This window comes from Dromiciops gliroides, chromosome 5, assembly GCF_019393635.1.
Source record: "Dromiciops gliroides isolate mDroGli1 chromosome 5, mDroGli1.pri, whole genome shotgun sequence".
Classification (NCBI taxonomy): domain Eukaryota; kingdom Metazoa; phylum Chordata; class Mammalia; order Microbiotheria; family Microbiotheriidae; genus Dromiciops; species Dromiciops gliroides.
In genome coordinates, this window is record NC_057865.1 from 155,430,712 (window position 1) to 155,447,135 (window position 16,424).

General features: G+C 34.6%; 1 protein-coding gene across 4 annotated transcripts in view; it reads right to left on the reverse strand.

Moving 5' to 3' along the window:
- The window catches only part of CACNA2D1 (calcium voltage-gated channel auxiliary subunit alpha2delta 1), a 720,406-nt gene that overhangs the window by 30,006 nt on the left and 673,976 nt on the right, over positions 1–16,424 (reverse strand). For 2 of the 4 annotated variants that reach the window (XM_043965810.1, XM_043965812.1), the window contains 9 exons: positions 15,509–15,529; positions 14,724–14,784; positions 12,897–12,994; positions 6,370–6,457; positions 6,008–6,070; positions 5,147–5,250; positions 4,468–4,554; positions 2,687–2,754; positions 1,620–1,658 (listed from right to left, as the gene is read on the reverse strand). In XM_043965810.1, the coding sequence (XP_043821745.1) occupies positions 1,620–1,658; positions 2,687–2,754; positions 4,468–4,554; positions 5,147–5,250; positions 6,008–6,070; positions 6,370–6,457; positions 12,897–12,994; positions 14,724–14,784; positions 15,509–15,529 (629 nt within the window). The remainder of the gene's footprint in view (positions 1–1,619; positions 1,659–2,686; positions 2,755–4,467; positions 4,555–5,146; positions 5,251–6,007; positions 6,071–6,369; positions 6,458–12,896; positions 12,995–14,723; positions 14,785–15,508; positions 15,530–16,424) is intronic. The other 2 variants (XM_043965811.1, XM_043965813.1) reach the window with 1 other exon arrangement.

Consider the following 16,424-nt stretch of genomic DNA (forward strand, 5'->3'; position numbering starts at 1 on the left):
GTTAAGCTTTGTCCTGAGCTCTGTCTCCCTTGGGGATCTCATCAGTTCCCAAGTTTCAATCATAATCCCTGTGCAGATGACTCTTAAATATGGATGGTGTTGCCCTCTCCCTCATGAACATGAGTCCTAATTTGTAAATGCCTGCTGAGACATCTGCACCCATACATCCTGTAGGCATATTAAAGTCAATATGTACAAAACAAATCTATTATCTTTTACCCTTTTCCAGACTTTTCCATTTCTGTTGCTAGTATCATCATCCTTCTAGTCACAAATTTGCAACCACTTCATCCTTGACTCTTTGCTCTTAAGAAATCTCTTACCAATTCAGTCATATGGTCCTACTGATCTTAATTTCTTAAAGTCTCACATTTATTTCACTCTCTCCAGCTGCATGCCCTCTCCCATAATGTAGGCCTGCATTACTTTTGAACTAGACTATTGTAAGAGGTTCTTAATTGGTCTTATTTCATCTAACCTTAATTTTTGGTTCTTTGATTATTAGATAATTACAACAGTTTTTTATGTGAATGAAAATGCATCCCATTACCCTTTTTGTGATTTAAAAATATTTACATCATTGAAACTTTATGACTAAATAAATTTGATGACTGTTATTCCTTTTAAACCCATTCTTTTTCCTTACCTTGGCCTCTTGTACCTCATATACTCTTAATTCTACTAATCCAACCCTAATCCATCCCTAAGACTGGCTCTCTTCTCCCTCTACATTATCTTTTTTGAGATCATCTATTCCCATCAGTTCATTGATCCCAAATGACTCCCAGAATTATATGCTTATCCTTATCTGTCACCTAAGGTAGAGTTCAGCATCAACTCCTGGATGACTCATAGATTTCTCAAATGCAGTAGGTTAAAAAAAAAAAACTTATTACCTTTCCTACTCCCATCTACTCCTTCCTCAAACTTTTCTATTTCTGTTGAGATTATCACCAATTTAATATGATATCCTTCTTTCAATTGTGGTAACTGATATGATCTAGACAGGCATAATCTCCATGTAAAACTAGAAATTACCTTGGTTTGCTCATCTGCAAAATATGTGGGGGTAGGTTTTATGGGGAGGTATACTAAATGATCTCTGAAAAGTTCATTCCAACTAAGAATCTCTTTTAATTATCATGTTCTGCTCTGAAATTCAGCTTTAGTTAAAAATGTTTGAATATATAATATGTTTATAAAGAGGTTTAAAAAGAGATAAAGTCAAGCAGGATGGAAAATGTATTCATTAAATTCACTTAGAGATTAGTTAGATTGTTCTCATCAATCAATAGTTAAAAAAATGGCTCAAAGATGTTATTATAGCTCATATCTATGTGTTTCTTTTTAATTGTTCCTTATTCAAACCTTTGGCATATTAAAAACAAATAAGGAAAAGAAGACAAGATATAAGTAGAGAAGTAATCAAAAGATAAATTAGCTAGATTGAAGAACTTAATTTACGTAACCATGCTAATATTCTTATCTTTGAAGACTCACAGAAAAATCTGCCTATAATGACTTGGTCCTATGGGTAATAAATCTGTCCTAAAGAAGGTTGATACAAAGGTTAGCAGGTTACATGCTTTGAAAAATGATTATTTCAAAAGTATTCTTACATCACTGTTTCTTTTGCAGTCACAAACTGGACCAGCACACTGAAAAAAGAGAAATATTATCATTATTATGAAACACTGGTTTTTTAAAAAATCTGAATTCTTTTCACCATTAAGAGTATAATAGGCGGGGCAGCTAGGTGGTGCAGTGGATAGAGCACCGGCCCTGGAGTCAGGAGTACCTGAGTTCAAATCCGGCCTCAGACACTTAACACTTACTAGCTGTGTGACCCTGGGCAAGTCACTTAACCCCAATTGCCTCACTAAAAAAAAAAATAAAAAAAAAAGAGTATAATAGGCAATCATGATAGAGTCCAAATTAATCTGAATTCTTTAGTATAAAACTAAAAAAAAAAGAAGACTATGAAACTAGAATGTTTTATGGTAGTTCTGTCTAATAAATAGTATATGTACTATATTTTAATAACAAAAACATTTAAATTGAATAAACATCCCTAGACAAAGTCTGGGGCAGCTAGCAGGGCTTAGAGCCAGGAAGACCTGAGTTCAAATCTGGCTTCAGACACTTAGTAGCTATGTCACACTGGGCAAGTTATTTAACTCTGATTGCCTCATTTTTCTCATCTGTAAAATGAGTTGGAAAAGGAAATGACAGCAGCAGCTAGGCGGTGCAGTGGATAGAGCACTGGCCCTGGAGTCAGGAGGACCTGAATTCAAATCCGACCTCAGACACTTAACACTTACTAGCTGCGTGACCCTACGCAAGTCACTTACACCAATTGCCTCACAAAAAAACCCCAAAAAACAAAAAAAGGAAATGACAAACCACTCCAGTATCTTTACCAAGAAAACCCCAGATTGGGTTATGAAGAGTCATACACTACTGAAATAACTTAACAACAACAAAATTAGGTCAAGGATATTCGAGATGTTATTACCACAAGGAACTTTTTTTAAAAATGTTTTTTACCCTGTATTAATCGTTTGCCTAGTTAAAAATTCTAATACCTAGAGAGAAAAAGCTTAGCCACTGATTATGGACTAATCAATTTCCTTTGTTCTTTTAAGATTGATAAGCATCCAATTATAACATTAAACCAACTTCTTACCGGATCTCTTATTGAGGCCTTGGTGAAATTCTCTATCCAGGTGCCAACATCTATTTTTATTCCAACGACTGAAAAATTAAAAATATGTCCACACATCAATTCATAGATCCTCCTTGTATCTTCTTTTTCATAATTTTTTTCCAATTAAAAAAATTAAGTTTGTAAATGAAAACTTCTATTACTTTTCCCTATCCATTACCACTCTGAATTATCTGTCAGATAAGCAAATAAGAATCTCATTAATTTCATATATACTTGGGAATTTTCATTTTACTTTGATTTAAAAGGACAAATGTGCTTGGAAGTCAGGAAAACCTGGTTTCAAATCTTCCCTCTAACTAAAGTTCATGCTCCTAGACAGTTCCCTAAGGCTGTAAGTTATAGATGAGTTGGTGATTTGCAATTTGAATTTCCCACTCAAAGAGTTCCCCTAAAAGAAATTACATGGAGACTCTCCCTCTTCAAAAAGATACCCAAGAACAAAATGCCACTGCTTATATTGGAATGTATATGATTGTCCAATGCAGAAGGACATTTTCATGCATTTCAACTGACTGGACAATTGAGTAAATAAGTTAAATAAAGCTGTATGTTATGGTGGATAGGGAATTGGCCTTGGAGTCAGAAGACTTGGGTTTAAGTCTTGCTTCTGACTCATAAGAATAGGTGACCCTGGGCAAGTCATTGAACTTAGTGCCTTGGGCAACTCTTCAAGGCTGAGCTGCTGGGCAGCTTCAGATCTGGATCTACACTGATAAGAGTTCTCTTTTTCTGTATTCCCTAACAGTACATTCACAGGTCCCTTCCTCACTTACCTCACCCTCCTCCCAATCTGTATTGGGGGGGGGGGTTGTTCCTCACTTAAAAAACAAAGTTCAAAAATGTTTTTTGATTGAATTGGTCCATTAGCTATTAGAAATAAACTATACCGGGGCAGCTAGGTGGCGCAGTGGATAGAGCACCGGCCCTGGAGTCAGGAGTACCTGAGTTCAAATCCGGCCTCAGACACTTAACACTTACTAGCTGTGTGACCCTGGGCAAGTCACTTAACCCCAATTGCCTCACTTAAAAACAAAAAACAAAAAACAAAAAAAAAAAAACAAAAAAAAAAGAAATAAACTATACCAAGGGAAATTGCTAAATATTTGTTACATGTTTTAATTAGTACCATGAACTAAAAACATCCATAAACAATGAAAACTTATTTATGGTCAGAAGTGGTATTGAGTACACATCCACTAGCCTGGTGTGATTTTAGAGGTGTTGTCTTGTCCACCATCTAGAGTCTAGAATATGGTTGAAATTCCGTAATTAGAGATTAGGTGATTATACTAAGTAGAAGTGATACATTAATTTTAAAGGTTTATTAGAGCATTTCCTGAGAATAGAGTCTGATAGGAGGAAGAGAAGATGGGCAAAAAACTCCCCAAACCAAAACCTATCAGGGATTACACTAGGTATCAAAAGCAGTTGGGGCAGATGTATCACAGAGTACAGAAATGGGAGCCTGAGAGCAAAGTCAAATTTTATTTTATTTGCAGTTTCACCTATGATGTACCATAATGAATGACAGGGTGACCTTTTAAGGAACAATGATCTCATAGTACTTTCCAAACTTGGAAATTTGATTTAATATATTTAGGCTTTGCAATGACTTGCCCATTCATACTGGACAGAGAGTTACCAATTATCATTTTATTTCCCATTTAACTTCAGTGACATTATGTCAATTTATGCACACACACACACATATAGATATATAGATATATATTTAATCTTACCTGCAGGTTTGAGGAGTTTTCCATCAATGTATATCTCCACAGCCTTGCTCACCATAATTCCTGATTCATAGGAGCTTGATCCACTTTCTAAAAGTCAAAGGGTTATGGTGTAGAAAAAAAAAATCATATTAACACGGCCAGTTGTGAGACTGGTAGATATATTTAAATCTGTCAATACACATTCAGTGGATTGTAATAGATAATGTTGCTTTTTTTCCTTGCTGAATACACATCGAAGTAACTATGCTAGGGCTTCAGCAAGTCTATTTTTTTCTCTCAGTTCAGCCTGAGACGTGTATTATCCTGTTTAATTGCTTGCAGTGACAGTTAATAATGTAAATGCCAGATCATTTTCACCCTATTAATTAAAGTGTCAGTTAACTACTCACTACATTTAACTCTTCAGAAATTCTTTATTTGGAATCTTTTGTGACCCATCAGTATGTACAGTACACTGCTATGTGGAACCCAGGTCAGTAGAATCAGGACCGGATTTGGAATCAAGAAAACTAGGGTTTCATCCTAGCTCTGATACTTCCTATCTACGTGTGGATACTTGGACAAACCATTTAGTCTTTCTGTGCTTCAGTTTTCTCATCTGTAAAGTCATGTGGCACCAGGTGATCTCTATGCTTTTTTATTTTTTTCTGTTTTAATGACCTATGTCTCCATAACTTACTGTTAAAGTAGGGAGCAGTGAAAATATAGTTGTCATTATCCAGACTCCGTTTATAGAAACTATCTTCATATGTTTCTGGATTTTCTTGCCAATCTTCTCCAGCCCTAAAGAGGAAAAAAAAATTGCCTTAATAACTTTTATATTCTCTCTGTCTCTGTCTCTCTCCGCCCCCCCCCCCACCTTGTTCCCTCCCTCCTCTCTTCCCTTGGATTACAAAATGAGTCATCATGCCTAAGCGCCTTAACTATTAAGCCCATTTTATAAAATGTTCAGTCTGCTTGTACAAACTCCATTGATTGATTCCTTACTGTATAGTAGGCAGATAAGTGGCACAGGGAATAGAACTCCAGGCCTGGAGTCAGGAAGACCCGAGTTCAAAACTGGCTTCAGACACTTACTTGTGACCCTGGGCAAGTCACTTAACCCTGTCTGTCTCAGTTTCCTCATCTGTAAAATGCACTGAAGAAAGAAATGGCGAACCACTCCAGTATCTTTGCCAAGAAAACCCTCAAATCAGGTCATGAAGAGTTAGGGCTGAAATGACTAAAAGATATGTGAGAACTTCCATTCAACTGTGATAACTGAATATAACCTAGACCTGCACAGTCTTTGTGTAAAAGTAGTTTCAGACTTTTTCTACACAAAAATAAATTCCACTCAGGAAACATAAACATTTCTAGGAAAGGTCTTGGCATTGTATATTCTTGGAAAGAGAAGTTAATTTGATAATGCATGGGCATGAAATAGCAGTTTTAGGAATAGTTAGGTAGTCCTCTATCCATTGAAATGTGATGGTCTTCCTAATAATATACTTAGCACCTTCCGCATTATTTCATTATAAAAGATAACATATTGACTTACTCTTTGGGGTATACTCTGGTAATTCCACCATCGGTCACAACAAAACGAGCTTTTACTCCCTTGCTACAATGAAGGGCAGAGGGGAAAAAAGAGATATGAGAGAGAATTATATATTTAATAGAATTCTGTTTGGTTTAATTGGGTGTATATGTACACCTACTTTATATAACACAGAAAATGAGCGTGTTTAAGAATCCACAAATGTTAACTAAAGGCCTGTTGTTACTTCTGTTTTTCTTGGAAATGTAGAAATCCAAAAATTCAGCCCTAAAATTTATACGGCTCTACTGCCAAGAATTTCATAGCAAAAGTCCACACTGAAGTGAAGAATGGAATTTTATATAAAAAGAAAAAATACTTACAGGTTTTTCTGCTTACTCCAGTGGTTTTGGACAAGCTCATTTGTGAAGCCAGCATCTAGCAATACTCTGTTGATCATATCCACATTACCTAATGAAGAATATGCAAAACTCATCTAAAATGACTTGATTTTGAATTATGCTACTTATAAAACATTACACATTTTCTTCCATAGAAGTTAAAGGGGGGGGCAGCTAGGTGGCACAGTGGATAGAGCACCAGCCCTGGATTCAGGAGGACCTGAGTTCAAATCCGGCCTCAGACACTTAACAATTACTAGCTGTGTAACTCTAGGCAAATCACTTAACCCCAATTGCCTCATCAAAAAAAAAAAAGAAAAAAAAAAGAAGTTAAGGGGTACCACATATTTGTGAATTATTTTAAATAGAATTTTACATATTGCTATTTTTGTTTTAAACTATGGTTACTTTTAAATTCTGTTCCTTATTTCACAATTGCCTATTATCTACAAAAAAGCACTTTTGAAAAATAGATGATGCTATTATTTGTTATGTGTTCACTGCTTCATCATTGTAGTTCCATTAACAGATTTGTAAAAATGCTCTGATAATGATATTGGGTAAGAGCGAAAACTTAAAAATAATTGAATAAGTATAATATAATTTAAACTAACAACTTGTCTATAATTTTAAAAAAATTGTTTTGTCTATAAATTTTAAGAAAATATGACTCAGTGTTGTTGTTGTTCAGTTGTTTTTCAGTTTGATTCTTCATGATTCCATTTAGAGTTTTCTTAGTAGAGATAATAGAAAGGTTTGCCGTTTCCTTCTCTAGCTCATATTATAGATGAGGAACTGAGGCAAAGAGGCTCAAGTGAAGTGCCTAGGGTCTCACAGTTTGAAAGTGTCTGAGGCCAGATTCGAACCCATGAAGATGAGTCTTCCTGACTCAGGTCCACTGGTAGCTGCCCATGATTCAGTAGAAAGGTAATAAGGAAATAACAGATCCATCATATTACTAAAATGTGTGATTTTATTATTTTTCTACTGAGTCAAATAGTTTCTTAAATTTTTTTAGGCAATTAGGGTTAAGTGACTTGCCCAGGGTCACACAGCTAGTAAGTGTTAAGTGTCTGAGGCCGGATTTGAACTCAGGTCCTCCTGAATCCAGGGCCAGTGCTCTATCTACTGCGCCACCTAGCTGCCCCCTCTTAAAATTTTTAAAAATCAATAGACATTTATATAAAAAACATTGACAGTGAGTCAAAAAATTAAGACAAGTTATATTATTAAAAAACTATTTATTGTCTGCTCACTTTCCCATTAATTTCCTATAACTCTTTTTTTAACCTTCTTTTTCCTTTCCCACAACAATGTTAAATTTCAAATAGGGTAAGAATTTTTGACACATTTACTAATGATCACTTTAGGTTTGGCTATTTCTGTTTGTTTCAGGGAGAAAATAAGCACAAACAAAAGCAAAAACAACAACAAAGAAACTAAACACCTGAACTTAAACTCGGAAAACCATGTTGAGGAAGGAAGGGGAAAAGTAATTTGCTTTGTTGTCTTTTTTCATCCCTTTTATTTAGGCATAAATGAGCCATAAAAAGCAGTTATTCTCCCTGGGTTAAAGGATTTATACCACAAAAACCGAATATTACTTGTGAAATTATCAATGTATCAATAGATTTAGAGTTATAATGGACGTTAGAAAACATTGAGTCTAATCCCCTCCTATTACAGATGAAGAAATAGGTCTAGAGAGATGAACTTTCCTAGAATTATGCATCTAGTAATATCTAAATCAGGATTTGAATTTAGGACATTGTTATTATAAGCCCAGAACTATAAAACACCTACTGGGGGCAATGCTGAATGGGTAGCAAGTGCACAGCCACTGACTAAATAATTTGGTTAATTTCCCAGTGTGTTATACATGGCCCATCCAAGGTTTCATTCAACTCACAGGTTTAATATTTATTAATATTCATTCCTAGATAAGGAACTGGGACTCTATTTGCTAGGAAATACCTGGAATTTTCTGATTATCTACTCTGTAGTGGAGAAATAATCTCAACCTGGCTACTTTAAAGTCAAACTTTAAAGCAAGTATTTTTGTTGATTTTCATAGAGGTATCTTCTTTATAGTGTTTTTTTTCCCCCAGAGGACTAAATGTAACCTTATGTTAGTCAACTTTCCTGTCACTCAAGAAACCCATTTCATTTTAGGAAAGACTCTTTTTGGAAAATCATTGATAATTAATCATGTAAATAAAATTAACAGTAATTTAACAGTTTGTCTTGTATTTTAATTATTTTCCAGGCCGAGTCTTCCCATTTATTATAATATTAAATGTGACTACTACAGTTGCTAACACACCCACACACACAGCATTAAGTGTTATTTATTGGAATTTTTCTTGTCCAGCCCATTTCACATAAATAATATCATTTTTATACTGGTTCTGGGAATTGAGGCATTCTTTAAGTCATTCGTTCTAAACCCATAAATATCTGATATGGCAATTATAGAGACATTTTCATAGGTCAATAAATTAACTTTAATAATAAATAAGTAGTGTGAGAATTCTACACTGATAAGGTTATTCCTGTAAAGTGATTTAATATAGCAAAATAAAATTTTACTGCAATTCTTTTTTTTTTTTTAAGTCTTACTCATCTGCGTTTGGTTGACTATTATTGCTGTCAGTGATGATTTTCATAAAGTCATAGCTATACTTGGCTTGTTGATCAATAAGGTAAGACATTAATTGTGGGAAAATAAATATAGAAGATTGACAGTATTATCAGAATCACTAATGAAAATGTAATCTGTTAAAAAAAAATTGTGCCCCAACTTATTTTTGAAAACAGCTATATGTAAATATTTTACTTGTTCATATGGCTGGCCACAAATAATTTTTATTTTATGTTTCTGAATTATCAGGAATGCTCATTGTCCCAGAGAGAGGGGATTGGTTAAAAGAAATCAGGAGGAGGTAATAGTAATGTGAGGACTTGCAGCTTGGGCAAATGTCAGCTAGGCCTCTTCTCTCAGCACTTTGATCCTTAACCCTAGGCCTAAAACCATAGAGTTTGTAGCTCCCTGATACATGGTGAGCTGGGGGGAAGGACCATAGATTCTTCTTATCTTGGAAGGACTTAACAGGTCATCTGGTGAGTGGAAGAAGGAATCCTTGCTTTATATAAGCTGTTTGCCTAAGCATAGAAAAAATTATCCTGGATATAAATGGGGAAAAAAAACTTTTTTTTACATGGTCTTAATTTTTAATTATTATTTTATGAATGATCTCTGAATCAAGCCGGTAATTCTTTTTGTCCTGATTTAAGATATTCCTAATGAGAAATGATCCTACTTTTTTTCTCTTACTTTAAGCAAAGCAGAGTTAAGCTAATGGGTGATGTAAGGAAAAATACTTTTATCACAGATGGACAAATAAAAAAATGCAAAATCTAAATATGAATAAGGGTCCATCAGTATTTTCTTTCTTTTTTTTTTTTTGCAGGGCAATTGGGGTTAAGTGACTTGCCCAAGGTCACACAGCTAGTAAGTGTCAAGTGTCTGAGGCCGGATTTGAACTCAGGAACTCCTGAGTCCAGGGCCGGTGCTTTATCCACTGCGCCACCTAGCCGCCCCCAGTATTTTCAATATAAAAGACATTACCTAAAAGTGACTTCCTGTCATTTATAAATCATGTTGGGTAACAAAAATTTTTTCATGATTCATTGCCTCTACTTAATGCCCCTTAAAAATACAGATGCAGTGAGTCTGTTTCTTACCTTGGTTTTGAAAGATTTTTAAAGCTTTAGGAACTAAGATAAGCTCTATAATAAGCAGAACAAAAAAAGGATTAGTTGGTTTTTGGTTGTTTTTTTTTTTTGTGTGTGTGTGTGTGTTGGCCAAAGAATTTATCAAACCAGATTAACAGTGGCAGACCTACTTAATTATAAGTTTGGTTCGAGATTCCTAAATATTACTACTGCCCTTTTCACAGTGGAAGTTAATTTCTATGGATGTTTGGCTGACCTTGTAAAATTTGAAACACTATATAAATTGAACTTTTTTTCTCTTTGCTCCTAGGAGAAATAGAGGATAGCAGCAATCTCTATAGACAACTTCCTATTTGAGATTAAATTTCTAAGTAGTGTGCGATGTCGGCAATGAGAAGCAAAAGGAGGGGGTGGTTCTTCACCTCTCTAAACTGAACCATGGTGTCAATATGTCTTTGATTACATAGTAATGTTTTGTTTGTACCCCTGCAAGGGATACTATGCTGCTTACTCTTTAAAGTTAATATTTAGTATTACATCTCTGATGTAAGCAGGCTGAATGTATAGTTAAATGTATGCTACCTGAGGGCACAAAATGTCTGTCTCCCTTTTGCATGTGTGTGACTAGGCCCCTAACACAGTTCCTTGAACACTGAGAACACTTAATAAATACTGGATGATGATTTGAGTGAGGTTTATATTCAACCAAACTAGATATCACCAACAGTCTCAGTCATCAGGCAGGGTTTCACTTAAACTTTTTTTCTCCTATAGGTTAATGTATCAAGGACTGGTGATATCGTCATTGTGGGAATTGCTTTTGCCAATGCAAGTTACAAATCATCTATTGCTTAATAAATGTCAGAGAGAATCACCAGAGCCTTAGGAAACTTAAGTGACTTGCCCGTGGCCACATAGAAAAAAATATTCAAGACTGAATCTGAAATAAAGTTAGAGCACTTGTAAAAGGGCACCTAGGTAGCATGGTAGATAGAATGCCAGGCCAAGAGTCAGGAAGACTAATCTTCCTGAGTTCAAATCTGGCCTCAGACACATACTAGCTGTGTGACCCTGGGCAAGTCATTTAACCATATTTGCTTCAGTTTCCTCATCTGTAAAATGAGCTGGAGAAGGAAATAGCAAACCACTCCCATACCTTTGCCAAGAAAACCCCAAATGGAGTCTGAGAATCTGACATGATTGACATGACAGAACAACAACAGAGCATTTTATGCAGCCCAAAGAGAAAATCCTGCTCACTGCTTCCTTTTGTTCAGCCTCTAAATTATTTAGCTCACAGACTACAAATTATAGGTAGCTGGGATGGTATTTAGTGCTTGGGCCATAGTTTGCTGTATTACAGCAGAATGCTGCTTCTCTATTACCTATATATTTCTAGAAAATGGTTAATGGAACAACTGGTTATATTGCTCAAAAAAAAAAACCCAAACCCAAATTGGCATAGTCAATATAGATTAACTCAAGAAGAAGGATATTTGTTATATATGAGCAATGCTACCACACTTTAAGGACTCTTGGACTCTTTCATCTGACTTCAATCTGAAACCTCTGGTATGTCTTGTCTTCCCAGTTAGAATGCAAGGTCTTTGAGAGTCTGTCTTACTTTTCTATTTGTATCCCTAGGGTTTAGCCCAGTACTCATGTTTGGTAAGTCTCTCCTTTTCCTCTGAAACTCTACAATATTAAAAGGATGTTGTATTTTTATATTGCTGACTCTGGAATATTTCTGTACTCCTAGACCTGTACTTAAGCCAAATTTAAGGGTCGGGTAAAGTATCACTCAAACATTCTATATGGAAAATGGGGGTATGGGAGATTGGGATGAGTTTTAAAAACATATTCTTTTTTTGGACTGAGATTTCTTTCACTGAGAAGGTGTGGACGAATTGTTATTTGCAAAGGACAGAGTGCCTACAATGATGAGATTACAGATCCATAAATGTATATTTATTGCATTTTGACTTTTCCTTTTTTATATATACCTTTCCAGCTCATACTGCATTTTACTCTCAGTTTATCTGTAATAAAGCAAATACTTTAAAGGGAATTGTAGATCTTAAAGTTTCTTCTAAGGGATAAAGATGTACATATCTCTTAGGAGTTATATAAAGTATAGCCTATGATCCAAAGAGGTAATCCCCTCTGAAAGTGAAAGATGCATTGGTTTTAAATTCAAGTCCCTATTTCTCTGAAACACAATGTTTGAAAGCAAATGATTATCCTCCAAATGCAAAATTACTGAACCATATTCTTTCAGACAGATATTCAGTTGGGGTTAATAAAGTTAGAAACAGAGAGGATTCTTTATAGATATCTTTTCCCCCCTTTTCCACTGGTATTGAAACTAATTTTAGAAGATATATTGGAAGGGGGATCTTCTTTTTCTTTTATGAGGATGACACTGGGCTCGACTCAAAAAAGTTAGACACTGAAAATGCAAGCCTTAACCATACTATATCAGATTTGAGAATAATTCAAATGGTTTTGGTATTTTTCAGTGAGTTGGAAAATCTTGATCCAGTTGATTTTTTAATCACTGCAAATACCATAACTCCACAATTGGAAAAGTATCTTTTATCAAATTTCACATTAAGTTCTTTAAGTGTAAATAAAGCCCGGCTCTTTATACAGGTCCATTAAAGAAATCAATAAATCAAAGATAAATATCAGCACTTAATGGGATAATGAAAGAATTAAAATATCTTCCCCACCCCCACCCCCACAACATTTCCTGCAAAGGCACAAACACTTACATGATGGGTTGTTTGGTGTTTTACGGTCAATGAACTCATTGAAATTTAAGAGAAATTCAGTGTTGTTTTCTGATGGTTTTAAGTCATTACAATATTCTCTGAAAAACAACAACAACAACAAAAAACCCTTGCGTTAGGTTTATTTAACATATAGATAAGAACAGTTTTTTAATTAGATATTTATTGGGAGAACTTACTACATGCTTACTACATGCTGAAGATTTAGAAGATACATGACAACTTCCCTACCTTTAAACATCTTACATTTAAGTAGGGGATGGCCCTAAGACACCAGGTGGCTCATCCACCTGGCATTTTTGACTCTGAAAACAAGTGTTGTCTACTGATCACTCTCATTCCCCTCAAATCTCTTGTACAATCATTTCAGTTTCTTATCCTTCAAACCCATCACTGTGTTTTGGCTTCAACTGTTCCTTCAGCCTAATGATCAACCATATCAATAATAGACTCTCGGGGGCAGCTAGATGGCGCAGTGGATAAAGCACCAGCCCTGGAGTCAGGAGTACCTGAGTTCAAATCTGGCCTCAGACACTTGACACTTGCTAGCTGTGTGACCCTGGGCAAGTCACTTAACCCCCATTGCCCCGCCCCCCCTAAATAATAGACTCTCTTCCATCTCAAAATTCCTCAATTTATTAGCTTTACATATTGTTATTCCCACTAAACTCTATTCCAGAGCACCTACCCGTTCCCCCACCTCAGTATTTGTATAAAGATGCATACTCCTACTGGAGGAAATTGTCAGGGCATACTTAGTGCTCCACTACAAATTTATGTGAAGAAAGTGACTAGAACTGTATTTTACTGAGAGGAGTGTAATTATCTCATATGATCTCTTAATTCCCTTTATTGATACCTACAACAGTTTTGAATGTAAAATACTATACAAGAAGTTTGTTGGTAAAGGGAAGAGAAAAGATGATAATTGTTTGAAAGAGTGTGTGTGTGTGTGTGTGTGTATTTAATTGATCTTACTACTCATTTAATGGAATAATTCAGATTCAGATTCTTTCAGCTTTTTTCATTTTTGTTATTTATTAAATAAGGGGTGTAATGAAATGGAATTTTGTTGCGAATAACGGGTTAATAATGATCATTGCAAACAGTAGTTAAGATACAACACTGCCTTAAAGGGGGTTAAATTTCCAGTTTTCATCAATATGGTCTATAAAAGTGAGTTTCAATAAAGTGTTGGATTAAGATCCAGAAGTTCTTTGTCTGAATTCTGTTTCAGAAACTTAGAAGTGCTGTGACCTCTCTGATGTTCAGTTTCCTTCTCTGTGAAATGGAGGTTATGTTATTTTTGTTGCTTACTTTACAGGGTCATTGGGATAAAAGTCTTTTTAAAATTCTAAGGTGCTACAGGCTTGTCATTGTTATAGTAGCTGAAGTTAGAACAGGAAAGAACTGTGGTTGGGATTATGTCTATGAGTTTATACATAAAAAATGAGGGAGATGTTTTAGGTCATAATGTAACAATCGTCTCTCAGGAAAAGCACATAAAGATTCTATTTCCTACAAGCTATATAACCCTATAAAGTCAAATGGATTACAAAATAGATGATTCTGCTTTCATAGGATTAGACTCCCATGGTCATTACTAACTTTCATTTATTTAGCATTTTGTGTTAACAAAATACTTAAATATATGATCTCTTTTGATACTTTGAAAAATAGTTGCCCTTATAACATAGTTAAATCAAGTATTACTTTTAAAAACAACTCTAAGTATGTTATGACATTGAAATTTGTTATGCATATACATTTCTCATATTATCTATGTTCATGATCAGGAAACTGACAAACCTTGGTGCTATAAAAGTATATCCAGATTCTTCAAAGTGTTCAGGTTTCAGTGTTTCTGAATCTGCAGATATGAAGTTTCAATATTAGAAAGACAACCTAAGCTCAGGGAGAACACATACATGTCTAGAGAACATGACACTTTAAAAGTATTACCTAGTAAGCAAAGTAATATATTAAGAGATTAATCTACTTACCTCTTTATATTTTAACCACTTCAGTGACTTATCGCTCAGTTTTATAATACAAGGAGAAAATACTTATACTTTTAATAGAGTAATAAAATAAAGGAACCACCCATGTTTTAGTATACTTCTAAATCTTTAGGTTTTGTCATTAAATAAACATCATACAGACAATATCTCATAGAATTGAAATCTACAAAAATACTAGATCTGTATTTCTTTTAAGATGTCACAAAATTTTATCTTTAGTTTCTTAAAAAGACTTTCATGCATAAGCTAATATTACCAGTGAATACATAACATACTTTATCAATGACATGAACTGGAACATGGAGAATTATAAAACCAAAATGATTCAAAATTAATGACAACCAAAAAAAGATTCAAAATTAATGACAATGTGAATGTAAAATAGGTCACTTAGGAAGACACAAGCATATTCCCCCTTCCACCCCCTTTTATCACATCAAATATCCAATGGTCATGTGGGAAAATCTAACAAGTGAGGAACACAGAGGAAAGTATCCAATAGGAATGGAGAAATAAGTGAAAAATTTCAACTGCACTAAACGGAAAGAAATTGAGCAACAAGAAGATACTTGCCCTTCACTTTGACTTTTTTTGCTGTGAAAATCCATCAGAAAGAGAAAGCCAGGAAACAAAAAAAAAGAGGGTAAAGCAAAGGGGGTCACAAACAATATTTTATTCAATGAGCTTCTTGAATAAAAATATTGTGCATAGATCAAAGGTTCATTTATGTACAGCTGTAGTCTGGAAAAAAGACAAACATCTTTTGAAGACTGGAAAGTATGTACTGTCACTTATTGCTAAAGTACCCTCTATGTACTGTGGCTATTTCAAGGGTCTGTTTTGCAGGTTACTAGATGCAAGTGCAACACCAAGGAATATGTCTACAAATAGAAGCATTTATTAATTATAAAAATTACACTCATTACTCCCACTTTCATCACGTTAAGAAATAAATAACTCATGCAAAATTGCTGGTTGCTAAAAGACCATCATACCTAGTACCCATCAAGTGACTAGAGAAAATGCAGTTTTTTTGAGGAATAGCATATAGAGTACCCAAAGCAAGGGCAGTTAGGACAGAATGGGGTGCTGACTCAAGAAGTGGTAGAAATTGGAACTTATTTGTTAGGTGAAATTTATAAGCAGTTTTTTAAAAAAAATGTTTTCTGAACACACATTCTATCAAGTTAGTATTAGTACTTGAAACAGGCTAAGAGGATATGATGGCCATTTTTACTTAACTAAATATCATTACAATCAAAACAAATCTTAAAAACAACTATGGATAAGAATATAGTATGGACATTAGTACCATTAATTCACACTACATTCTGAAAGCTACTTAGACAAAATCTTATCCAGTCAAATTATTAGAGCTATTCATATGTATTATAATTTAGAAGACATGACAGCAAAGCTTATCTGCAAACCAAAGCCTAAGGCTGTTACTATTTTAATTATTTAAGCAAAGTATAAAATTTGAAGCGCG